This window comes from Chrysemys picta, chromosome 15 (assembly GCF_011386835.1).
Source record: "Chrysemys picta bellii isolate R12L10 chromosome 15, ASM1138683v2, whole genome shotgun sequence".
NCBI lineage: Eukaryota > Metazoa > Chordata > Testudines > Emydidae > Chrysemys > Chrysemys picta.
In genome coordinates, this window is record NC_088805.1 from 13,554,983 (window position 1) to 13,581,221 (window position 26,239).

Genomic DNA, 26,239 nt, shown 5'->3' on the forward strand with positions numbered 1-26,239 from the left:
CTATATATCACACCGAGCTATTATAACCTCTGGTTGTGGCAAGTCTTATTTTATTCTAACTGCAACAAGATGAAACTGCCAAACTGTAATTTCAGATGTGACACATGAACCCAATCTCTATGAAAGCACTATAATAATGAATCACCAATACCGGCAACAGCATTTTTTTTTTTAATTAAGATAATATGTAGGGCTACTTATGTCTGAGATGTGTTATGTAGTTCAGTGGAGGCACTGTCACTTGTAGAACAAAAAAGATTTTGGACCTGAGGAAAATTGTCAGTGCTTAAAATAACGCAAAACAGCCCATGAACTGAGAGGGTATTTTAATACTATCTACTTTCCAATTTCCAGAATTGTAAATGTTTAAGTGGCATTCCTTGTTATACAACTATTTTATTTTTAAATTAAGATTTTGTTTGCTAAGACTGATACATTTACTTAATCTGTTATTTTAAGCTTCTCTTGAAGGAATTCATCAGCATCCATATTTTAAATACCACTGACAGAAGACTGCTATAGATTGACATGCACAGACAGGAAAAAAAAAAAAGAGTTTAATTGCATTAGCTCCAAGTTTCCTTGCCTCTGCGGATTGTATTTGTGTAAGATAGGTGACTTCACAGAACAAACTAAAAGTGTAACATATTAGCTCTGAGCACCCAAAAAGCATGCGAGGCACAAGCAAAGCTGCTCTCTACCCTGAAGAGTTTATAACCTAAATTCAGACATGAACCTCCATGAAGACCAAAACAAATAAAATAGGATAGGGAACAAGGGTTACAGGAATGAGGCCAGGTGGTTACATTGTGAAACATCTAAACATCATGATAGAAATGTTAAGCCTGTTTGGAATTATTTGCTACCCATAAGCAGCAGAGCAGAGCGTAGGGCCCACACAACCAACGGTTTATTTAACATTGTTCTGAAACCGCAGAGGCTACCAAGTTGGTCAGGAAGCCGCAGGGGGTGGTCAGCAGATCCCACAGAAGAGGCTGTAAGAGAGCTCAGGGGAGAAAGCAGCGTGGCCAGCCTCTCCCAGAGTACATTCATAGTGGGGAAAGGAAGGGGGGGGAATTAGCGCCCCCCCGACAGGCCGCTGGAAGGGGGCAGGAGCAGCGGCGTGGTCGGCTGGCTCCGGATAACTGAGCCGGGGACAGGGAAGCCAGCCCCAGAGACACACAGTCGGGTTGGCGGGGAGAGTGTGGTGGGGCAGCGCGGGCGCGCCACGCCAGAGGCTGCCAGCGGGCAGCAAGGAGGCAGGCAGCCCCTGGGGCCACCCCCACGGGAAGCGGCTGCCGACCAGGACGGGGGCGGCGCAACACGGCAGAGGAGAGGCACATCGGGGCGGCCTGCCAGCTCCAGAGACAGGCGACTGCGGGGAGGGCCCCCGCCTCCGGCTGCAGGGCGAGGAGTGTCCCGGCTGCCCAGCCAGTCTCCCGGCCCGGGCAGCCGAAGTAGGGCGCGTTTGCGGCCTAGGCTGCTCCGCTTCCGCCCCCGCGTCCCCACGGGGCCCCGTACTCACATCTGGCTGACCAGCTTCTGCCGGAAGTTCGCGCTGCGCCAATCGGTCTCCTGCCCAGACACGTCCATCCCCGCTGCTGCTACCGCCGCCGCCGCCGCGAGCCCCAGCCGCCGCCGCCGCCGCGCTTCCCTCCGCCGCTGACGACGATCCGCCACAGGCTAACCCGGAAGTTACATCAACTTCCGGCGCAGTGGGCGCGCTACTGCGCTGGAAAATGAAGTCTCCTTTGGCCTCGTTCTCGCTAACCGTTCTTCCCCCGATGCATGTTGGGAAACGTAGTCCCGCTGCTTCCACATTCACATGCCCCCCCCCCCCCCCCGATGCGTGGTGGGAGATGTAGTTCTGTGTGTGGACCAGGCTCAGAGGTAGCCGGGCTCCGGGCAGTACGGTCCCGGTTGCTCAGCAGCACTAGGCCGGAAGGGAGGCTGCTTAGAGCCCATGGCCCCAGTGCGGCCTTGGTCCCGCAGTGAGGCAGCCCCATCCGAGGCCCTGGGAGTTGAGCGATGCGCAGTTTCCTAGGAGAATTTTATTTTGTCTTCAATCCCTCAAGAGCAAGAGAGGTTTGGGCCTTAGCCCTACAAGCGACTCCACGAAGCTCCCCTCCTGCAGGTATGCAGCGCTCCATTGACTTCAGCGGGGCTTCACACCGATGTAAGGGTTTGCCCAGACAGAGCAGCCTGCACGAATGCATTAAGTCAAGTCCATCTATTCATTGTTTTCTTTCCCAATAGCCAGAGTGAAGCTGTGTAGGGCATTGTCATGTCCTGCCACTTTGCTGCTGGCCTCCTAAATGGCTTCAGAATTAAAGCCTTAATTTACAAAAATAATAATAGGAGACTATTCTGTTTGACAATTGTGTACCTACTATAGGCCCCTGTGCTTAACTAAGCACATGAGTAGTGTCACCAAATTCACTAGAACTACACACAGGCTTAAAGTTAAGCACAGGATCAGGTCTTTAGTTCCAAGTAACATCACCTCTTACTCATCTCCATACATTTAGCATATGTATAAGTGCTTGCAGAACCAGAGCTTATGATTCCTATAACTACTAGATTAGAGGGGAGCATTTCTTTTTTTGTTTGTTTACTTTGTGCATTAGACAGCACTACATATTTGCCTCCTTGCTTCATAGATCAAGAATGGGAAAAGTCAGAGGAATAAAGTAATAAATCTAGTAAAGGCATCAGGAGCAGGCAAAATGGAGCAGAGGTTTACTATATGAGGTAAGATTATGACGTACTTTATGTAGACGAGGGAAAAAATTAATAGGATGTTGTAAGAGACAGGTAGCTAATGAAAAGATTAAAGAAACACTGATGGAGTGATGGGATGGGAAGTTTACTTTGGGCAGCCTCATTGTTTTAAACCGACTACAGGAGGAAGAGGTGAAAGACATGGAAGCCAGACAAGCCAGTTACAGAAATTAAGGCTAGATGGAGACACACCAGGTGCCCCTCAGAAAGATTTAAAGAGAAGGAAATTCTTCAGGGTAATTGAAATTATTTTCTTCATATGACTTTTACATCTATAATTCATTTAAATGGAAAACTGAAAATGGAAGCATAAGGAAAGAACCAAAGATGACCTAACAATTAAGAAACATTCCTATGGAGCAGCAATCAGTGGTATTTCTATAGTTCAGGTTCCACGTACTTTTCATAGTAAAAATCTAGTTATGCAAGTTCCAGTTGATTCAAACAGAATCAGGATGAAATTTAGAGCCAATTTAAAGTGTGGGGAGCAATCATCCCAGTCTCAGTAGACTCACTGTACTCTGACACCAAGGTACAATGGCAAATATTCTGAGACAAGCAGCCATGCATGTTGCACTTGTGGTAATGTGGCAAGTATGGGCACCTGCATATTACAAAGGGGAAGCATACAAAGCTTTCAGAGCTATAGCTGCAGAAAACCGCTTGTTAATACGTTTGTAATTATAATACACAGAAAAATGTGGAAAAGGAAATGAAAATACATTCCCTGGGCAGGCAAGTTAGAGGTACGAGGTAGTGAGATTTCTCTGGCTCAAATAAGACACTGTAGAATTAATCTCTGAGGCAGTAGAGTGGGACATGGCACACCTCGGAGCATATTTGATAAGGGAAATGTCAACCAAATTGTTCTCACTTTGCTGGTTGTTCACTTAGCAACAGCAGCACATTTAGGAGTAAGACACATGTGGATAGGACCAGTCACTGTAGTGTCTAGGGCTTGAGAAATTTCAGACAGTGAGATAAACATTAATACAAGTGATCAGGCAGGCAAAAAAACCCACACAGGTGAAACTGGTTAGCACACTTTTGTGAGACTGTGAGTATTACTCCGCTCTCTGCTGAGTGCAGCACTGTAGTGTCCCAATTCAGGCATGTAGGTGGGATGCTCTAGTCCAGCAGCAGCTGTGGTTTCTCAGGGGGAGAGAAGGGGCAGAGCAAGGCTGTGTGCTTATATGTTCCTAAGTGCCAGTTTCTTAGCACTATAAACCCCTATACACAAGCTACCATTTCCCTCATTTGGTAAGGGGTTTCTCTCATGTTCTACTGATGTTACTTTCTTATTAAGCTGTTTTATCTCTCAATTATGTGGCAATTACTTACATTCAGACTAAGGGACCGATCCTGAAAAGTGTGATGAGTATAGACTTTTTATGAGGATAAAAAGAATTAGAATCATAGAATTATAGGTAAGGGGTGAGGTTTTCACAGGAGACTAAGGGAGTTGTGCCTAACTTGATATGATGCTGTAAAAGGAAGGAAGATAATGAAAGTGTTCAAAGGACATAAGTAGTAGCGTTTTGAGCAGACTAGAAATGGGAGGTCAGACAGGAGATGATTACAATAATTAAGACTATACAGAGTTGATAGATTCTGGTGTCATGGAAAGCAGTGTGGGCAGTGGGATACAAGTTGGATGACTGCCAAGCCAATGGTTCTCAACCAGAGGTATGTGTATCCCTGGGGGTATACAGAGAACTTCCAGGGGGTACATCAACTCATCTAGATATTTGCCTTGTTTTACAACAGCCTACATAAAAAGCACTAGCAAAGTCAGTACAAACTAAAATTTCATACAGACAAAATGAGAAAGTAAGCAATTTTTCAGTAATAGTGTGTTGTGACACTTTTGTATTTTTATGTCTGATTTTGTAAGCAAGTAGTTTTTAAGTGAGGTGAAGCGTGGGGGTACGCAAGACAAATCAGACTCCTAAAAGGGTTACAGTAGTCTGGAAAGGTTGAGAACCACTGTGCCAGGCTAGCATGATTAAACAATATGTTCACACAAACAAGCAATTAATTAACTTTCAAAGTAAATTCTATGATATGTATTAACTGGCAAGTTAGTATGCTTTAAGAATTGCATTGTGTGTACCAAGGTCATTTTAATCAATGCGCACAAACTAAAATTAGTGTGTAGTAAACCTCCCATATAGAGAAGCCCTTAGCGATGTAGATGATCTCAGTCTCAATAAATCCTCTCCTATAATTGCACATCAATGCACAGTGGTGGATTTTCTGAAATAAGTAGCCACGCATATCATTCATCTGTGAAAATGTGGTGGACCTAGTCACTTGTAGAACACAGGGAGAAGCTATGAAAGCTGTGGATGGAGGACAACAGCATGCTAATATGTTTATAGTGAAAATACTCTGAAAAATATAGAGCAGGAAGATAAAATACATTATACAGCTGGCAAGTTAATGTTTGTCAGAGCCAAGGGACTGATAGTTTTGTACTAGGAAGATTTCTGTGACTCACTGTACCCTTTTCCTCCCTTTACAAATAAGTTACTGGTAATAAATCTCTTCTGGAGGAAAAGAAGTGGGTTATGGTGCATGTAGGTGCGGTTACACTGCTTGATTTTGGAGAAGTCATCCACATTTCTCTCTTTTGCTGGTCATTGATCTATTAGCACTGGCAGCACTTTTAGGATTAAGTGCATTTTTTGGATGGAACTGGGACACTGCATTAACCAGAGCAAATGTGCCAGACGCCTATCCGAAAGACACGAGAGATGTCCAGATAGATCTACAAGCCGGCAGATCTACAACCCAGCCAGCCAGAGAGAGGCAATTGGTGAGGGCCCCTTTAAGAAGGGCTTGTGGGCGTATCCCTTGTTCAGTCACGTGGGAAGGGCGCTCCGGCCTGACTCTATGGTTGTGCGAAGATGACCCTGGAAGAAGGCGGCGGGGCTGTCGCGAGGCGGGGGGCGCCGCTGCCGGTAGGTGACCGCAGGGCTGGGTCCAGGGGGGGCGCCCTCTGCCCTCCCCGGGTTTCCAGGCGGGATTCGGGGAGGGGGGGTGACTGCTCTGGGGGGCTGGCTCCAAGGCCCCCGCCGTGGGGGGTGGGGGACTCCTGACAACTAGCACCCCCTGACTGAGCTGCTGCCCTGCCCCCACCGATAGGGAGACCCCCCCCCGAGAGCGCCCTTGCACGGGGCCCCCACCGCGGTGTGCTGCCCCCCGACACCGGAGTAACTGACTCGCGAGCCTGCTGTTCAGTACACGGAATCTCCCTCCCCCCCCCCCCCCGATATTTTCGCCCCACGTCTTCTGGTGCTTCTCCACTCACCCTGCAGCCCTCCTCACCCTTTGCTGGATAAGGGACTGCCACGGAGAGACATCTGGGTGTGTTTTGTGGTGAGGAAGCGAGACCTGAATAACTGGTGTGCAGCTGTCCTTGTGATATTTCCTTGTCCGCTCCATTCTGCTGGCGTGTAACACAGCTGCTTATTTTTCTAGAGTTGAGACGTGCTCAAAGCGTTGATGGGAGCCAATAGCAGTACTGGTTCGCTCTAGTCTTGCCTGTGGGAACAAGGATCAAATAAATGACCACTGAAAGCCATTTCTATTATTGACATTAGTGAGTCTGAGAACGCTTTTAATTCACCACAGGAAACATAAAGTCTTCTGCAGTGCTGTTCCCACAGCTTTAGAAGTATCGTTACGACAATTAGGATAAAGGCATAGAGGTTAAAGGTGAATGAGCAATCAACGTTGTCCTTCAGGTGCCATGAAAAGCAAAGCCACAGTTTGGGCTGGAACCTGGACTCTGACACCTGCTAGGAGCCCAGACTCCAGCCCAGGTGGGAATGTCTACGGTGCTGTCTTTGGCCATGTAGTGCAAGCCCCACACCCTAGTCAGTTGACCGGGGCTTTGATAGCCACTGCTACAGGTGGTGGTTTGTTTTCTTTGTAGAGTATATAGAAGGGAATCTCATTGAAAAGTCAAATCTCAGTCCTACCTGTTTCAGAGTAGCAGCTGGGTTAGTCTGTATCCGCAAACAGAACAGGAGTCCTTGTGGCACCTTAGAGACTAACACGTTTATTTGAGCATAAGGTTTTGTGGGCTACAACCCACTTCTTCGGATGCCTGTAGTGCTCTCTATTGGTAGAGCAGAGACTGGATTCCATTGTTCTAAATGCGAAGAAGATTCTTTAGCCAGACTGCTGACCATGTGCTGTTCTGATTTTGAGTTTCTAGCTCCGAAACTAATGTAGCTAGTAGTCCCAAGGGCCACTATAGTTTCATCACGAAGTCCTGACAAAGCAGTCATGCAATAGGGTTGTTAACTATGCTATCCTGCGTTATCTGGACTGTGTACCTTGCGACTGGGATGGTAAACACTAGTAAATTCAGTGGGAGTTTTGCCATTAACTTCAGTGGAGCCAAGATTTTTCCCATGATCTATAGCAGTGGTTCTGAAACTTTTTTTTTCACAGACCACTTGAAAATTGCTGCGGGTCTCACTTAATGATCTTTCCAAATGTTGTTTGTACCGTTACCTAACTACCTATTGTAAAGCGCTTTGGATAATAGCGCTATATAAAAAAAAAAACCCTTAATAATAATTAAATTTTTTTTTGTTCTACAAATAAAAGCACACAATTCATATTTGAATATCCGTAGTCTTACCTTTCTAATGCGATGGATGTGCCCTCTCTTCCCCGCTGGGGCTGGGATGGAGGGGGCTCTCTCCTTTGCCACCCGAGCCACAGAGCTGAGGCTGGGAAGGAGGGCCATCGAAAGTCACCTCCTTCTCCGCCTGCCACAGCCCTGCACATCCCAATTTGCAGCTTTCAAAGTTTCTCAGCATAATTTTGCAGTAAATACTATATAGGTAAAATGTAGAGCTGTGGGAGTAATGTAGTTTAGACAATATTGTATCATGGAGATTTCTCCCTTTTAAATGTTCCACTGATTCTAGAGACTGGGAATTGTTTAGAAGTTCAGTTCTTCCTGAAAGTTGTCTTTATATACCCACTTTGGCACTGTTTTTCTAGAAGGTTACTAATTTCAACAGCAAAAGCGTGCTCTCACAGCACTGAAAATTCATAGCCAAGTTGTATATAGTCTCCAATCGCCTTAGTTCCTTCCTTTCCTTGATTAGCCGTGCGTGTAGGGAACTTAGCCTTGGGCCAAGAAGGGGCATTTGTGGAAATGTGCTCAGCTGATGTAAAAAGGCAGACAAGAAAAAATACAACAAAACAAGCCCTTTGATTTACCCTGGTAAACTAAAGATGGAGACTCAATTTGCAGCTTCTGTTACAGCAAAGGTATCTAAGAACACTGTGCAGCTGGGAATTTGGTAAATGAAAGCGACATTTTGCACCAAACTCTGCTCTTGGTGTAAATCCAAAATAATCTCATTCGGGTAAAACCGCGTTTTAAGGTCTCTCCATTGTACTTAAGGGTTGGTGTGTTTTGCTGACTGTGATAAGAGTTAAAATGCTGTTAATCAGCAAACACAAACTTTTGCTATTTTTGTTGTCTCACAGAATTCATCTTGCTATAACTGGTGGCTGTAAGGTACTGAGCATTTCTGCTTGTGATGGCAGAGGATCAGGAGCTGACTCAGCCATGCAAGACTCCCCTGGAGCCCTCCCTCCAGCAGTGCACCAGCAACACTTACCGCAGTGCAGAGCACTCCCAGTCCTTACTCAGTGGCCTGGTAGCTCTCCGAGATAGTGGCATCCTTTTTGATGTAGTCCTGGTAGTGGAAGGGAAACCTATCGAAGCTCATCGGATACTTCTAGCTGCATCATGTGACTATTTCAGGTGAGTCCAGTGTCACTGTGAATCTGTAACCAACATCTTTCTCAATATGACTCAAACCAGCAAAAGAAAAAGAAAAGAAATTCTGAATTGTGGATGGACTTCCATCTTTCTTCCCCTCGGATTCCCCGTCCTTTCCCAAGTTGTACTATGTGGCATACCATGCTTTATTCTCAACACTTTAATGCCTGCCCATTGCAGTCTGGAGGCCTACCTATGGAGGAATGAAAGAAATAGAAATTCAGCCATATCTTGGAGTATCCTTATCCTTGTGCATTTAAAATCAGACCCTTAAGATGAGTTGAATGCATTTAAAATATTTAATTTGTCTCTGTTCATTTTTCTTTTGTATGACTTTAAAAATAAAGCTAATCTCGCATTATTCCACATTTAGTTTTGCTTCCAGGTGCCTCCATTTCACTCAGAACCCATAGTAATTGGAGGACATAGTGGTGCCTGTTTTATACGTGCCCCATTCGTTAGAAGTACGACACTGCATTCTACAGAGCTGTTGAAGTTCTATTGGCACCAACAAGATTTGGCCCATTACAGTAATTTCATAATACATAGCAAGTTATAAAACATGTTGTCGGAAGTAATGGTCCTAAGTGCTGTTGATGTAACTTGGGAGGGACAATCCAACTCCTGATGTAGTCAATGGGAGTCTTTCTATTGATTTTAAGGGGAGTTGCAGCAGCCCTTAGTTGCTAAAAATTAAAAACTGAAAAGTCACGTCTCGCATCATAGATTTAATGTCCCGCAACTTTTCAGTTCCAAAACCACATTAGTTCTAGTGAGTGGCACCCAAAAGTGGGACAAGCCATTCTTTTTAACCAGTCTCATTTGGAGTAATATCACACTGATCCAAAACACACTCCCAGATTTCAGCTCTGAGCACGTTTAGAGCAAATTGGTTTCTTTGCATTCCTGATGGTGCACTTGAAGATTCTGTCTACTTCAAACAACTCCTACTTCTTCAACCCACAAAGCCTGATGTAACAGCCATCATCTTTCTAGACAAGGATTGCATGGGACTTCCTTAGGACCCCATCGACACTGCTTTGGGGTAGGTTGCAGTTGAATGACATGAAGCACTCCTTTCCCTTCCTAGCAGCTAAGGGTATGTCTACACTGCGTAGTGTACCTGTGTCCAGCCATTCATGCCTGCGGAGCTGTGCTTTTCAAGCTTGCTTATGAATGCCCCATGCCTTGTCCACACAGTCACCGCACTGACAGATTTCTGATGTTCTGATTTCTGGAAGTTGGGGTTGCTTATGGTGCATGGGAGGTGAGTAGGAACTTGGGAATTAAGCCAGAACACACACACCCCAGGAATTATTGAGATAGTCCATCAATGCTATCCCACATGAACCCTTAGCTGCCTCTTTGTCACAAAGAGGGAGGGCAGAGATGTGTGATACAGTGAAACAAGAGCTTATACCTGTATTTGCCATAAAACGCATGTGCTGAGAATATATATATATATATATATATATATATATATACACATAGTTCTATCTCATAGAACTGGAAGGGACCCCGAAAGGTCACGAGTCCAGTCCCCTGCCTTCACTAGCAGGACCAAGTACTGATTTTGCCCCAGATCCCTAAGTGGCCCCCTCAAGGATTGAACTCACAACCCTGGGTTTAGCAGGCCAATGCTCAAACCACTGAGCTGTCCCTTCCCTCATATAGACACATGCCTGAGGGCTTTGTGTGGATGGTAGGGGGAATTGGGCTTAAACATGTTTCAGAGTCTGTCAGACCTGCAATGTAGACATTTAATGGGCTTGTTCACCTTCGAACTGAGTGCATTCACTTCTCTATCACCCCAGCCCTTTCTGGAAGAGAACACAATAGCATCTGAATCAATGGGTCCTTTGTAGCAATAAAGCACTGTTGCTAGGCTAGCACGCTTCAATGGCTATTTTAAACTTCTTTAAAAACAAGGGCTTATAACATGAACACTAAAATCTTTAAAGACAATGATCCCAGTGGGGGATGCAGGAGTCTTTATGCCTTCTTATTTGCTTTTACTTAATGTATTTAATTATTTATTTTAATTATTTCAATGAGGGTTTTATGTTTTACGGGGCTCCCAGTGCTTAATGGGGAAGCAATTTATAAGGTTAAACTAATGCAAGGATGCACAGGGAGAATATGTGTACAGATAAGCACTGGTTAACCAAAGCTTAACTATGCCTTCTGGATTTTCAGAGCCAGCTAGGTGGTGTCTCTTTACTGCATTCTGAAAAGGCTGTGTTCTGGGTTTCCAGTTCCAAAACTGTATAGCCCAGCATATTTCCTGGAGTACTGGATTTGGGAAAAGGCATGGAGGCTTTGCAAAGCTATCTGTCCAGTTAGCCATCTGACTGAGTATTTTGGATGTCCCCAGAACAATATGGCTAAGCTGGGTTGAACTGTACATAGCTTTGGTACATCTCCAGTGTAGCGTGTACCTTTTTCTTTCTACAGAGGAATGTTTGCTGGTGGTCTAAGAGAGATGGAACAGGAAGAGATTCGTATTCATGGAGTCTCCTTCAATGCTATGTGTAAAATCCTGAACTTCATATACACCTCTGAACTGGAACTCAGCCTGAACAATGTGCAAGAAACGCTAACTGCTGCCTGCCAACTTCAGGTGAGGGATTGGGAGATGGAGCAAGAAGACACAGGGAAAAATGGGACCAATAAGGAATGGGGACACTCGGGAATAAATGGGAGAGGTTGAAGAGGTGAACAAACACAATAGAGGGGGAGTAAAGGGCAGGGGCTTTTCTGTCTATATATGTGGATTTGACTAAAACTTTTTTCTGAGTGCCCTAAACTGTGGAGTAAGGGCTTGTCTGCACTTGCAGTGGTGCAGCTGCAGCACTTAGTGAAGACGCTACTCCACCCGCCCTCCCGTTAACATAGCACCGTCTACACTGGAGGTTAGGTGTGATGCTCAGGCATGTGGATTTTCCACATTCAACGTAAGTTTGTAGTGTAGGCCAGGGCTTTGTAAATAGCTAGAGATGTGTATAAACTGGGTTTGGATGGATGTGTTGTTTATATAAGTAGTTTTGTGTGTTTATTTATAATTTTTCACCATTTTATCCAGTGTGTGACTCTTTTATAGTGGTTGACTTCCCTGATGTGCTCAGTAACCCCTTACCTGCTTAGAGACTCCTCAAGGGAGATTCTGTTAAGAGTTCCTACATTATGATCTACATTAAAGGACCTAACTTCCTTCTTCTGAAACTGTATTGGTGCTGCAGCCTCTCAGGCTCCCATCTGCAGTATAAAGGCTGATTCACAGACCCACTATGGATGGAACTGTGATCCCAGTTGCTACAATTACAGTGGCTCTTGTTTTGCCATCAAGACAGTTTTTGCTTCTTTTATTTCCCACACTATACATGCTGTGGTATTAGATTACATACTCACTAGACATTTACTCTTATTAACCTTTGTGGAGTCAACAGAAGTTCGTCATGTATAGCAAAGAACTTTTCTGCTATCTCCTGGTGTCCAGAAGCAATGTCATACTGTACTCAGTAAACTATGTAAAATACATTAGATTTCCTTGCAAAAGGTTTCTTCTGCATTTGAATGATACAGCTCAGTTTACTATCCTGTTGTGCCTTTTGCATACCGGTTAATCTGTCTGGAAACAGAAGAACTATATTCTGTTCATCTACAAACCCACATTGGATCATATTCACGTCATCTTTGGTGAAAGCCATGGTCAACAGTACTCAACTAATCTATCAGTTTTTATTTCCAGCCAGTACTGATAACAGCCAGAGACCACTGTCAGCCTTCTTGGTGACAGGTGTTCCCTGCAATTTATTACAACTTCCTCAACTTGGGTCTTCCATACTCTTATGAATCTGGTCTCTCCAGTGTAAGACAAGATTTGTTTATTTCAGTAAAAAAAAAATCTGCTTTGTTTCTTGTAGATTCCAGAAGTCATTAAGTTCTGTTGTGATTTTCTCATGTCCTGGGTGGATGAAGAGAACATCCTGGATGTATACAAATTAGCGGACCTCTTTGACTTGAATCAGTTGAGTGAGCAGCTGGACTCCTACATTCTCAAGAACTTTGTAGCTTTCTCAAAGACCGAGATATACCGCCAGCTACCCCTGGAGAAGGTCTACTCCCTACTGAGCAGCAACCTCTTGGAGGTCAACTGTGAGAATGAGGTTTATGAAGGGGCGCTTCTGTACCATTACACCCTAGAACAGGTAGAGACAGATCAGGTCTCACTGATGGAGCCTCCTAAGCTACTGGAAACAGTCCGCTTCCCCCTGATGGAGCTCCAGATCCTGCAAAGGCTCCATGACAAATTAAGCCCATGTCCATTAAGAGAGACTGTAGCCGATGCACTAATGTACCACAAGAATGAATGTCTTCAGCCCATGCTTCAAAGCTCACAGACACAGGTGAGATCAGAGTTCCACTGTGTAGTGGGCTTTGGAGGGATGCATTCTACTCCATCCACAGCCCTCAGCGACCAAGCCAAGTACTTGAACCCCCTATTGGGAGAGTGGAGGCACTTTACTGCTGCATTAGCCCCCAGAATGTCCAACCAAGGAATCGCTGTTTTCAACAACTTTGTATACTTGATTGGGGGAGATAACAACGTACGAGGTTTTCGAGCAGAGTCCAGGTGTTGGAGGTAAGAGGAGACTACTTCTGCCACCATTATTTTTTACCAGCCAATTACTATTCCCTGAGTCGGGCAGTCACTTTTGCAGTGCACATGATAGCTGGCCAGAAAAGTTGGGAATTGTACTGAGACCTCATTGAAAGAAAGTGCAAGGACTAAGGAAGACCAACCTGATTCTAAAGGAGGAAGCTTTCTGTTTGTGCATGCTTCATTTGCTAATCAACCACAAAGGGGAAAGCAAATGTAGCAACATTACACAACAGCTCTGAGTTGTTGTAAAATATTCTTGAGTTCTGAGCACGGGACTGGGAGCCAGGAACTCCTGTGTGCTGATCTTGACTCTGACACAAACTCCCTCTGTTACCTCGGTTGATTTTCTTACCTTCTCTCATCTGTAAAATGGGAATAATATTTACCACCCTGTAGGGTCGTTGTGAGGCTTAATTAGGTTAATGTTTGTATAGCACTTTGAAGTCAGATGTGCTACTGTATGTAAGTATGAAGTCTTATGTGTTTGCCTGAATAGGGCAGGAATGGAAGCTCGTTAACTGTTTCTGAAGAGAGAACTCTTCCTCCCTTCTTAGACAGAGGGGAAATGTCAGAATGATGGTCTGCAGCTAGGGTGACCAGACGTCCCGATAAAATCGGGACCGTCCCGATATTTAGGCATTTGTCCCGCGTCCCGATTGATCTTCGGTCGGGACGCTGCACTCCGCTTTTTTTTTTTTTTTTTCTCTGCCGGGCTGCCGGCAGCACTCAGCTGTTCTCGGCTTTTTTTTTTCTTCTCCTCTGACTGCCGGCAGCACTCAGCTGTTCTCTGTTGGTTTCTCTCCCCCCCCCCTCCTAAAAACCAGAGGCTGAAGGTATGCATACCTAAGGAAGGGTGCATAATCTCCTCTGACTGCCCGCAGCCCTGGGCTGTTCTCAGCTCCCGCCCCCGACTGCCAGCAGCACTGGGTCACAGTAGGGAATTGGGAGAGGGAGCTGTTTGTGTCCTTACACCGGCAGCACTCGGTTTTTTGGTTTTTTTTGCTCCGCCAGTGACCCCCCCCCCTTGTGTCCCGATATTTTCTTCCTGTCATCTGGTCACCCTATCTGCAGCAGTGAATTAGGATAATCAAAAATTCAAAGTTGTAGTGTATGCAAATCTGATATAAAAGGCAAGTGATTTAAGGAGCACAGCTATGAAACACTTCAAACACAATTGTACCATCGGTTGATTATTTTGAATTGGTGTGTGTAATGCCATTAATGAGCATCCTGCTACTTCCCAAGATTGAATCACAACTAAATAATGATGTAAAAAAAAGTCTTAAATTTTAAGTTAAAAAATTACAGTTGAGCCTGGTAACAGTTTTGGAGGTTTTTTTAAGTTCCATTGAGATCAGGCTTTTTTCTAGATTTTAATGCCCATTATGTGGTTAAACAGGTGTATTACAAGCCCTGTGTCTGACAACATCCTTTTGTCTGCAAACTAGTGATTTTTTTTTTAATAGGTTTTAGTCCAGTTGTTCTTATGTTTGTCATATGCAAGATGAATTTAAGTTCCTGCGATTGCATTCAGGCTGCTCCTGTAATGAAGATTTCCATATTTTATCTGGAATTGATATTTGGGGGTGAAAGCTAAAGTTGAAAAGGTTGAAGTACCTGTGATGGATTGTCATCCCCCCGGGGTGCAGTCTTGAAGCCGTTGGAACCTCTGTGCCCCCTAACAATTCAACTAGGTTGGCCTTTCTCACATTGCTCTGCTGATACGCAGCCAGCCTCTCCAGGGACTGTTATCCCCCAACGCAATTGCCACACACCCAACTGAGTTACCTGAGTGCTTTACCTAAGCTACTCAAGGATCAATTATATAAGCACCAGCCAATTTCTTAGCTCCCCAGCCTTTCACTCCTACTGGAGTATAAACCCAGAATTATACTGTCTTGCACTGAACTGGGATCTGTATAGTGCAAGCTCATTAATAGAGTTCACTCCACCCTTGCTGTGGGGAAGATATGCAACAACCCTGTGTTAACCAAGCTGAGATTTTCCCAAACACTTCACTCAGAAACCCACGGGTTATGATAAAACATAAAACAAGTTTATTAACTACAGAAAGATAGATTTTAAGTGATAACAAACAAATTAAAGCTGGTTACCTAGGAAATTAAATAAAAACACAAACTAAGCCCAATATACTAGATAGGATTTGAATCAGCAATATACAAGTAGTCCAACAAGTTGCCATACACAAGCTAGAATTCCCTTTAACCTGGGACCAGTACTTCTCCCATTTTAATCTTTGTTCATCAGGTGTGCTCTTGTGTAGGGAGTGAGGCCCAGAAGTGATGTCACTCCCCATCTTTTATAGCCTTTCCATATGGTAGGAACTCTTTGTTCCAAGCTAAGTTCCCGGCCCAGTTTGTGGAAGAATACAGGTACCAAAATGGAGTTCATTATCATGTGGTCTGGTCATATGCCCTTGCATGCCTTGCTGAGTCATAGCAGCCCTTCTCCGTAGGCTGTCTGAAGCATTTTTGGGAAGGCTCACCAGGTGCAGGATAAGCTTCTCCCAAAGCCTATTGTTTTCCTTAATGGACCATTACCTTGAATAGGCCCTTCACAATCAGCTGTCTAGACTGGAAGCATCTTGCCCAGTGGATGTCACCCAGGTGTAACCACATTTGAAATACAGATACAAAGTCAATATTCATAACTCCAGATACAAAAATGATACATGACTCCAAATAGGATAATCGAATTCAGCAAATCATAACTTTTCCAATGAGACCTCACATGACACATTCTGTACAAGGTGCATCATAATTGTCATAATTACATTATATTCATACTACTATGAGGAATATGAGGTGCAGAGTGTCCAAGTACCTTCTTACCAGCAGATACCGGAACAAATCAAAGAAGCTCCAAATGTTCATGCCCTTCCTGGCCTCTCGAATTCCCAGGTACAATCTTTGTGCTATTATTAGCCAATTTTCACATTGTGGAATCATTGCAAACTAACAAGGTTGATGGTATGTAGACTGGCAGTGGTGCAAAGGATACTGGAAACAGTAGACGTGTACAACTGTAGTCCACGAAAGCTTATGCTCTAATAAATTTGTTAGTCTCTAAGGTGCCACAAGTACTCCTGTTCTTTTTGCAGATACAGACTAACACGGCTGCTACTCTGAAACATGATTATATTTGCTAATGCATTCTCCTTCAAAATAGAATAAAAACTTAGCTGATAAATATATTTTGATATGAATGGCCAAATTTCACTCTAGTGAATTGCACCTACTTACAGAGAAGCTGAATTTGGGCCAAAGAGAAGGCACTGGTCTAGATCTATGTGGTGCTAACCCATGATCCAGCAATGACCGTGTCCATGTCTCAGTACTCTGTGGTGGATTTGTGTTTGGTAACCCAGTTTGGTCATATTCCTTTGCAAGGTACGACCCACGACACAACAAATGGTTCCAGATCCAGTCCCTGCAGCAAGAGCATGCTGACCTCTGTGTCTGTGTTGTGGACAAATATATATATGCTGTCGCAGGGCGAGACTATCATGAAGACCTAAGGGAGGTAGAGAGGTATGATCCAAAAACCAACACGTGGGAATACATGGCACCGCTGAGGAAGGAGGTAAGGAATGCACATGCCAGGAAACGCTAATAAGCTCCCTTAATATTTGCCTTCATCTTTCCTAAATGCTTTTTGCTACTTTTCTCAAGCATACCTCTCAATCTGCAAAAATTCTGGTGGCTGTCAGTCGCTTCTGTGTATGGCACAAAAAATAGTAAGAAGGATACTTAAAATATCACTGGATCTGCTTCTTTGTCATGGGTATGTTCTCTCTAACTGATATAAAATGCTAGGCCTTAAAAATTAAATCAGATTGAGACATTAATTTTGCATTTGCACACAATCAAGGTAAACGTCCTATGTGCATGACAGAGGTTAGTTTGGGTGTAATATTAAGCCAGTATACCTTTCTGTGAGAATGGTTGAGAGGTATGTTCTGAAGTGGCAGCTCCATAGAAGTTGGAAGTTTGTATTATACTTTACAAAGAAAAGTAGTTCCTAAATAATGTAGGATCTGATCCAGAGAGGTACTGACAACCTGCAAGTCCCATCACTTTTAGTCAAAGTTGCAGGTGCTCTATATGTCTCAGGATCAAGCCCAAAAGTGGTATGGGCAGAGAGGGAAAAAATCCCTAAGTGTATGAGTACCAGGGACAATGTACGTATGACCTCCCATTGAAATTAGGTGCTTGTCTTCCTGTTTTCTTACTAGTTTCCCCCTGTAAATGTTAACTTTTATTATTGTTTACAAAAAAATGTAACATTTAATTTTATGCTGGTGAAAGGTGCCTGATTCATAGCCTTGGAGAATGAAGGCCTCTGTTTATTCCCAGAATGGATACAGCTTGGGCAGCAGTAGTGCAAGCTTCCCCCGTCTCAGCCCTGATCTGAAAGGAGTACCTCTAGGGTGATAGGGTAAGTCAGTCTCTATGGCCCATTCAGTCGTTGGCCACTGTTCTGAGACTGCACGCAAAGGTGCCAGTGGTGGAGGCTTATGTGATGTGACTCTCAAACAAGGGTGCCGATGGTGGAGGTTTATGTGATGTGGCCATCAGCTCTCGGTGAACTAAATTGAGACCACTGCACTCTTTTGAGATAAGACACTGAACAGCCACTTACATAGTATTTATCCTTCTAAGTTTTCTATTTAACCAGCCAAGAAGTGCTATTTTTAGGTCTCTAACAGACTGTCACAAAACAAGGAGGACACAAATAAAAACTTCATGCAAAAGTTCTTGATGACCATTTTGGCTAGGAAAGAGAAGTAAAATTCTAATTAACCTTTTCAAGAAATTATGCTGAATCCTACTGTAGCAGGTTAACAATACAAAATAAAACCACTTCACAATGCTTCTTATCTGAAAACCTCAAGTCACTTTACAAACACGTAAGTATTATTCCCATTTTACAGATGGGGAATGGAGGCACAGAGAGGTGAAATGACTTGCCTGAGGTCACAAATAACAAATCAGTTTGGGAATAGAACCCAGGGCTTATGACTTGCTCAAGTTCTATCCACTAGGCTATTCTGCCTTTCTGATAACATTGTTAAAACTTCTGTAAGACTTAATTTCTACACAGGGCTTCAAAAAAGGCAAGGGAGGAAAGCAATGGTATTGAAGAGGTGCTAATTCAGGAGCAATTCTACTTAATTTCAGTTCAAGGACTGATCCTCACACCTATGGAATAATAGCGTACATAGAATCCTTCCAAATGTTGGCTTCTAAGTAATCAGAGGAAGACACCATCTCTGATGTCATGTATTGCCAGGAGATTTATATTCCATACTTACTGTGCTTGAAGCTGGAGGAAACACAAAAAATGAAACCTGTTATTCCCCTCTTTGCCTTTTTTTGTGATGGTGTAGGTGTACGCACATGCTGGAGCAGCATTGGATGGAAAGATGTATATTACATGTGGGAGGAGAGGAGATGATTATTTGAAGGAACTACACTGTTATGATCCAGGGGCTGATCGCTGGGACAGCTTAGCTGATGGTCCAGTCAGACGTGCCTGGCATGGGATGGCTGCACTCCTGGGAAAGCTGTACGTGATTGGAGGTAGCAACAATGACTCTGGCTATAGGAGAGATGTTCACCAGGTGAGATGATGTAATGGCTATTTCCTGCCGGGACACGTGACACTCGCATTGTGTCATCATACCTTCCTCCCATTGAGCATAAACACAAAACTACCAGCCACACACTAACTACTGGGCTGCCTCTCCTCCATCTAACTGACAAACATTGCAGTGCTTTACTTACTACTCCCACCCCTGCATGCATTCTCTTGACTCCACCAACATTAAAACTCTTAGGCCTTGGCTACACTTGCAGATGTACAGCGCTGTGAGTTAAACCTGACCAGGGCCAGCTCCAGGCACTAGCGCAGCATGCAGGTGCTTGGGGCATCCAATGGAAAGGGGCGACATGTCTGGGTCTTCGGCAGCAGGTCCCTCGGTCCCTCTCCGAGGGAAGGACCGGCCGCCGAATTGTCGCCGAAGAATGAAGCTGCCAAAGTGCTGCCAATCGCGGCTTTTTTTTTTTTTTCCCCCTCTCTCTCTTCGCCGTGCTTGGGGCAGCAAAAAAGCTGGAGCCGGCCCTGAACCTGAATTCATGCAGCTGAGTAGGGAAAGCGCTGCAGTCTGTCCACACTGACAGCTGCCCAGCTCACTGTCATGGCCACATTTGCGGCAATTGCAGCGCTATTGGGAGCGGTGCATTATGGGCAGCTATCCCACGGAGCACCTTTTCCCATTCTGGCGCTGTGGGTTGTGGGAAGGGGGCGTGGGTGCGGGGGATTCTGGGTCCTGTCCCAATGCCCCGTGATGCATCGCTTCACATCCCAGAAATCCCTTTGTTTCCATCCACCTTTGGCACCATATTTCAACGGTTTCTGTGCAACGCGATCTGTCTGCGGGAAATGGAGTCCGAACTGCTGAGGCGTATGCTGACGAGTCTCGCCAGCACGTCACGTTTGGCTGTCAAACTATTCCTTAACATCCAAAGTGACAGTGAGGGTGAGGACTCTGACGATGCTATTGAGCCGCATAACGCGTACGACACGAAATTGCTTGTGGCATTAACGGACTTGCTCAGCACCGTGGAACGCCGCTTCTGGGCTCGGGAAACAAGCACCGAATGGTGGGATCACATCGTCATGGAAGTCTGGGATGACTAGCAGTGGCTGCAGAACTTTTGGATGAGAAAAGCCACTTTCATGGGATTGTGTGAGGAGCTCGCCCCCATCCTGCGGCGCAAGGACACGAGATTGAGAGCTGCCCTGCCAGTGGAGAAGCAGGTGGCTATTGCAATCTGGAAGCTAGCAACTCCAGACAGCTACCGGTCGGTCGCAAACCAGTTTGGAGTGGGAAAGTTGACCGTTGGAATCGTGTTGATGCAAGTTTGCAAGGCCATTAATCGCATCCTACTCAGAAGAACCGTGACTCTGGGTAACGTGCAGGAAATAGTGGATGGCTTTGCACAAATGGGGTTCCCTAACTATGGAGGGGCGATAGATGGGACGCACATTCCTATTCTGGCATCACCCCACCTAGGATCCGAGTACATTAATCGGAAGGGGTATTTCTCTATGGTTCTCCAGGCGCTTGTGGATCACCGTGGGCGTTTTATTGACATTAACATAGGCTGGCCTGGAAAGGTGCATGACGCACGCATCTTTCGGAACACTTGGCTGTTCAGGAAGATGCAGGCCGGGACTTTTTTCCCAGAGCGGAAGATCACGGTAGGGGAAGTTGAAATGCCAATTGAGATCCTTGGAATTCCGCTTACCCGTTAATGCCGTGGCTCATGAAACCATACACAGGGAGCCTTGACAGCAGCAAGGAATGGTTCAACTACAGGCTGAGCTGGTGCCGAATGACTGTGGAGTGTGCCTTTGGCCGTTTAAAGGCCTGCTGGTGATCTCTGTATGGGAAGCTGGACTTGACCGAAAACAGCATCGCTGCGGTTATATCCGCGTGCTGCGCCCTCCATAATATTTGTGAAGGGAAGGGTGAAAGCTTCACTCAGGCATGGACCGCCGAGGTTCAACACCTGGAGGCTGAATTTGCACAGCCAGAGAGCAGGGCTATTACAGGGGCCCAGCGCGGGGCTGCAAGGATTAGGGATGCCTTGAGGGAGCAATTTGAGGCTGAAAACCAGCAGTGATATCTGGTGCCCTGCACGGGAGTGAAGTGCAGTAGTTCCAATCTTTAGGAATCAGTGTTTGCTAAACAGACTTGCAGTGCCTGTTTATTTCCTGGGCTAAGGAGTCTTTTACTTTATGCAATAATAAAGAATGTTTTCAAAGCCAAAGAATCCATTTATTGAAAAGAAACAAGGGGGTGGAGTGGGGAACAGTACAATCACAGATTCACGTATGTCCTGTCGGGTGGGCTGTGCAGTGAGTGCTGCACTTCAGGACAGCTATACTGCATAGTGATGGGGGTTGAGTGCAGAGGGTAAGGGTCGTGGTTTTCAGGAATGGGTGGTGAAGATACTGGTGTTGGAGGCAGCGGGTGGCGTGAAGAACACGGAAGTGGGTTGGAGGTGACAGTGGGGCACAACGGAAAGAGTTTTGGGACAAGGGCTGTGGTGGGGAGGGTGGCGTTTGCGTTTGTGGTACTGCTCCTCTTTCTGCATGGCTACCAGCTCCTGGATAGCGTCTGCTTGGCGCTCCAGGATGCTTATGAGCCTATCAGTGCTTTGCTTCCGGTGCGCGGTGCTTTGCCGCCGGTGCGCTGCATTTTCCTGGTGGATCCTGCTTTCTCTCTCCCTCCAGTTCTGTGCTTTCTCATTCTCTTTAATAGATTGCCGCATCATTTCTTGCAGCATGTCGTCTTTGCTTTTTTGCGGTCTCTTCCTGAATTTTTGCAGTCTCTGAGCAGGCGATAAGAGGGCCGGCTGAGGTCTCAAGGTTGATGCAGCTGTATAGGCAAAATGCAACGTTTAACAGAGGCAGTATTGTTTATACCAGACAGAGTAATGATTCCCCCCACACTTAAGGAGTAGAAAACACACAGGGTCTACACAATAGCATAATTTTCCCGTCCGAAACAGAGCGCACACATCCCACGGGAGCCTCAAAATGGTGAGTAAGGGGGACTGATTGTTTCAGGGCTGCACTGTCCTCTGGGTTTCTGTGCCTTGGGGAGAGCCAGCAGCTTCAGGGGGCACCTACACTGAACACTGTCCCAACATTTTGCACAGGAGTTAGTCCTGGACGATATCTCGCTGCTGAGGGTGACCTGGGAAGCAAGGGAGGGTCTTCTACTGCAATGCGGCTTCTGCCCTGGCCCATATGCAGCTTGCCTGTGTGCAGCAATGGTCCCCCCGCCCCTCGCGGCACAGTGGCGCGGACACGTTAGCCTGGCAAGGACAAGGACCACGGTGGCTCTCCCGATAAACTTGCGCAAGCACATTGCACACATTCTGGATGAACATTCGAGGAGATTACCAAGGCTGATTACCGCGATGTGATAAACCACATCAATGCACTATTCCGCATCTAGGCATGCATGCCTAACCATCCTCTCCCAAAGAGCCCGCACCAAAAAAATTCTTTCCCGGGGAAAAAAAAAACCCGCTTACTGGGAACCTGCTCTTCTGTTTGTCCTCCACCAGGTACCGGCCGCTGCGACTGGCTACCTTCCTCCTGGCTCGAGAAGAGCTCCTGGCTGCATGGCTCCAGGGATTCCGGGGTGTCTCCATCCGGCCCACCACCATCACTCCCGTTTTCCTCCTCCTCTTCCTCCTCTCCCCCTCCCCCCGCCATCGGCTCTGAAGTGTCCATGGTGGTGCTCGGAGGGGAGATGGGGTTAACCCCTAGTATCGCATCCAGCTCTTTGTAGAATCGGCAGGTCGCGGGGGGAGCACCCGAGCGGCCGTTTGCGTCGCGGGCTTTGCGGTAGGCACTCCGCAGCTCCTTCACTTTAATCCTGCATGGTCATGGCCCCTTTCCATTATGTTCTTTGATATCTTCCTGAAGGTATCGTAATTCCTACGGCTGGAGTGCAGCTGGGACTGTACAGCTTCTTCCCACCAAACACTGATGAGGTCTAGCAACTCGCCATTACTCCATGCTGGGGCTTGCTTGGCGCGTGGAGGCATGGTCACCTGGAAAGATTCGCTGATAACACTCCACACCACGCTGGGCTGAGCAAACAGGAAGGGGATTTTTAAAATTCCTGGGGAATGTAAAGGGTGTGTCACATGGTTAGTTACCTGAGGCCAGGGCAGTAGACTTTGAACTGATGACCAGAGTGGCCAGAACAGGCATTGTGGGATACTGCCGAATAATTCTGGTGGCCATTCCCAGAGCATTGGGCGGCCACACTGGTGCTGCAGCAGCAGCGCAATACTTGCTATTCCTCTCGGAGTGGTGGAGTACATGCAATGCTGCAACCACGGAGATACAGCGCTGCAAATGCCTTGCCAGTGTGGACGGAGAGTGAGTTACAGCGCTGGGGGGAGTCTTTACAGCGCTGTAACTCGCAAATGTAGCCAAGGCCTTAGTCCTTTTGGCTTCTTTTAATTTAAAAAAAAATCGGTGGTGGACATTCAACTGGGCAGTACCTTGGCAATAGCAACTAAGCGCTCTGGGTATTTTCCAGCAAGGCAAATCTAAATTCTGTAGCACTCTGGTGTGGCAGACTAGAAACTCTGCAGCAGCTTAATTAAAACTAAAAGAATTGTTATATTTTTAAACGAATAACATGAAATTAAGTCAATTATCATCCAATAGTTTTGATTTTAATTCAATTTTACACTATCCCCACACTTTTTGATTTTTTGATATGTCAAGTGCGTTGGTACTAAATGCATAACTGTTTCAGAGACAGTGTCTTGAGGAAGGTGGAGGTGTTAGCACTTGATTGGGAGCAATTGTGTTTTAGCATTTGTGGTGGCATAGAATTGTGAGACACACATTTGTTAGATATTTCTACTAAAATGAATCAGTAGTGAAAAAGTTAGCAATGTTGGGATTGATCTTTGACATTTACACATAATACCCATTGTGTCATAATATTGTACAACTATGTAATAATAATATTGTACACGATGGCAGACACCCATTCCATGTAGAAATTTTTAATGTTTCTTAAAGGAATAAGTTGCCTTGCCTCTTTTATTTCTTTATATTCTTACAGGTTGCCTGCTACAGCACAAGTACTGATCAATGGGCAAATGTGTGCCCTCTACCTGCAGGGCATGGAGAGCCAGGTATTGCTGTCTTAGCCAATAGAATCTATGTCTTGGGGGGCAGATCCCACAATCGAGGGATCCGGATGGACTATGTCCATATTTATGAAGCTGAGAGAGACTGCTGGGAGGAAGGTCCCCAGTTGGAGGATGATATTTCTGGGATGGCTGCCTGTGTCCTCACTCTGCCTAGGGCTATTCTAATGGAGACAGAGAGGTGGACTCCAGAATGGAACCCAGACCGACTACAGCATCACCCAGACTTTGCCTCTGAGGTTATGAGTGTGTCAGACTGGGAGGAATTTGATAATTCAAGTGAAGATTAAGGACCTGAGGATTTTTTTTTCAGGGCGGGAAGGAAATTAAGGCTTGGGGAAATTGTTTAGAAACTTTTTAATGTCTTTGGTATAACATACGTTGAATCAATATTTAAACATTTGGAAACTTAAATGTTCGGTACAAAAGGCCTTCTGCATTCTCTCTATTTACCACAAAGCAGCAGTGTGAAAGCAACCAAAGAACTTTCTTTTTTCTTTTTTTTTTTCCAATTAAAAGGCAGAGGTTTTTGTCCTTTGAAGGGGCCTCTTCTTAACCCACAGCATGGACAAAGGAAGCACCAAAGATCTAGCTTGGCTAGCTCCTTTGCTTCAGACTTTCAGCATGAAATCACTTCCTTGTTCCTCTGTAATGCTCCTGTCAGCATAAAATGTAATGGCCAGGAAGATACAACCTAGTGTCTGTCCCCTGTGTCAGTTGTCAGTCCGCTGTCACGCAGTGAGAGTGAGTGAGTGCTGTAGCAGTGACAGCAGCAAGAACGTTGGTTCAAACCCTTCTCCCATCTGGGCATGCAGCCATCATAACAGGCTTAGAAACTGTGATCTGACTCCCGCTTCTGAATTACTATACTGCAGGCTTTGTCAACAAGGTGGAAGACTTCTAGAAAAATGATCTTTGTACTGGTTATGGTAATCTCTTTAATCAGATGAACTTTTACAGATACCATTTGTTCACAAATGAAATAATAAATCCTTGTGGGAACTTTTTATTGTTATTATTTTTGTTGGTTATTGTTTTTTCCCCACCAGAATGTGGCAACCTAAAACTTGGAGGGCCAAATTCATTGCTTCATTAAGGTCAGTGAAGTTACACCAGTAACTACTTTGGCCCAATTATGTTGTTTTTTTTTATCTTCACTTATATGCTTAGAAAGTGAAAAAAAAATATTGTTTTGCAATGGCATAAGGGGAAAAGGGAAAAAAACCTCAACTAAGGTCTACACTGCCACTTTCAGCACTAAAACCTTAGTCGTTCAGGGGTGTGAAAAAACACCCCCCTGAGCAACAAAAATTTTAGCGCTGAAAAGCACCAGTATAGACAGCTCTTTACGGGGCTCCTGGCGATAAAGCTACCACCCCTCATTCAGGGTAGTTACTTTTTATCCGGGAGAGCTCTTCCCCCCGGCGATAAAGCGTGACTACACCTCCCATGTCACAGTGCTTCCACGGCCGCACTGTAACAAGGGCAGTGTAGACATACCCTAAAAGGATTGAAAATTATCCTGGTCTAGGGTGACCAGATGTCCCGATTTTACAGGAACAGTCCCGATATTTGGGGCTTTTGCTTATTTAGGCTCCTATTACCCCCCCCACACACACACACCCATCCCAATTTTTCACACTTGCTGTCTGGTCAGCCTACCCTGGTCCAAGGACCTGGACTTGCTAGATTAGTGCCAGGAAAACAATGGTAGACCACCAGAGCAAGAAACAAATATTGCATAACAAAGCATTCCTTTATTAATTGGCAGTTTGTAAAATCATTTACTTCTGATTTAACAGCTAACAGCTGCCATAGAAACCAATGCTTTGACATCCGAAAACTTTGTAATTCATGCTTTTGAATAGGCATAGGGTAACCAATTCTATCAGTTCATTAGCTATCAGGTGTTAAAATAATACCCTAGTTAACGTGGAAGGAGGGGAAGGGGCAGAATCAAAGTGACAATTGGAATGAGAGGTTTCAGAGTAGCAGCCGTGTTAGAGCTGTGCTCTAATAAATTTGTTAGTCTCTAAGGTGCCACAAGTACTCCTGTTCTTTTAATTGGAATGAGGTGATCTTAGTCAAATATGCCATCACATAGAGGCTTTGGAGATTGAACATAGAACTGGCACTATAAAGAACTGGAGGAAGCCAGTGGAAATTAACTTCAAGTAGGGAACCTCTGTAAGGGAA

General features: G+C 45.3%; 2 protein-coding genes across 27 annotated transcripts in view; one reads left to right on the plus strand and one right to left on the minus strand.

Annotated features, from left to right (window-relative positions):
* The window catches only part of MED15 (mediator complex subunit 15), a 44,400-nt gene extending 42,669 nt beyond the window's left edge, over window positions 1-1,731 (minus strand). For 9 of the 18 annotated variants that reach the window (XM_065567940.1, XM_005288580.5, XM_065567947.1 and 6 more), the window contains exon 1: window positions 1,526-1,717. In XM_065567940.1, coding sequence (XP_065424012.1) covers window positions 1,526-1,593 — 68 coding nt within the window. In that variant the 5' untranslated portion in view covers window positions 1,594-1,717. Of the gene's footprint in view, window positions 1-1,525 lie in introns of all 18 variants that reach the window. The other 9 variants (XM_042841597.2, XM_005288583.5, XM_005288584.5 and 6 more) reach the window with 5 other exon arrangements.
* A 122-nt stretch (window positions 1,732-1,853) lies between these two features.
* On the plus strand, window positions 1,854-25,058 carry KLHL22 (kelch like family member 22). Of its 9 annotated transcripts, XM_065567949.1 has the most exons (9): window positions 1,880-2,134; window positions 2,661-2,751; window positions 8,302-8,581; window positions 11,054-11,219; window positions 12,523-13,241; window positions 16,673-16,865; window positions 18,673-18,906; window positions 23,956-24,028; window positions 24,563-25,058. In XM_065567949.1, exons 3-9 carry the CDS (start codon window positions 8,355-8,357, stop codon window positions 24,739-24,741), a joined length of 1,791 nt encoding a protein of 596 aa, XP_065424021.1. In that variant the 5' UTR covers window positions 1,880-2,134; window positions 2,661-2,751; window positions 8,302-8,354; the 3' UTR covers window positions 24,742-25,058. The 9 variants fall into 9 exon arrangements, with proteins under 9 accessions (XP_065424020.1, XP_005288632.1, XP_065424021.1 ...); XM_065567948.1 differs by lacking the exon at window positions 2,661-2,751 and having other exon boundaries at window positions 1,854-2,134; XM_005288574.4 differs by having other exon boundaries at window positions 1,881-2,134; window positions 23,956-25,058.
* The last annotated feature ends 1,181 nt before the right edge of the window (window positions 25,059-26,239 follow it).

Coding starts and splice junctions, on each gene's coding strand:
- KLHL22 (XM_005288575.4), top strand. CDS start 8,355: ATGGCAGAGGATCAGGAGCTGACTCAGCCATGCAAGACTCCCCTGGAG. Junction 16,866..18,672: donor TGGCACCGCTGAGGAAGGAG/GTAAGGAATGCA, acceptor GTGATGGTGTAG/GTGTACGCACATGCTGGAGC. Junction 18,907..23,955: donor ATAGGAGAGATGTTCACCAG/GTGAGATGATGT, acceptor ATATTCTTACAG/GTTGCCTGCTACAGCACAAG.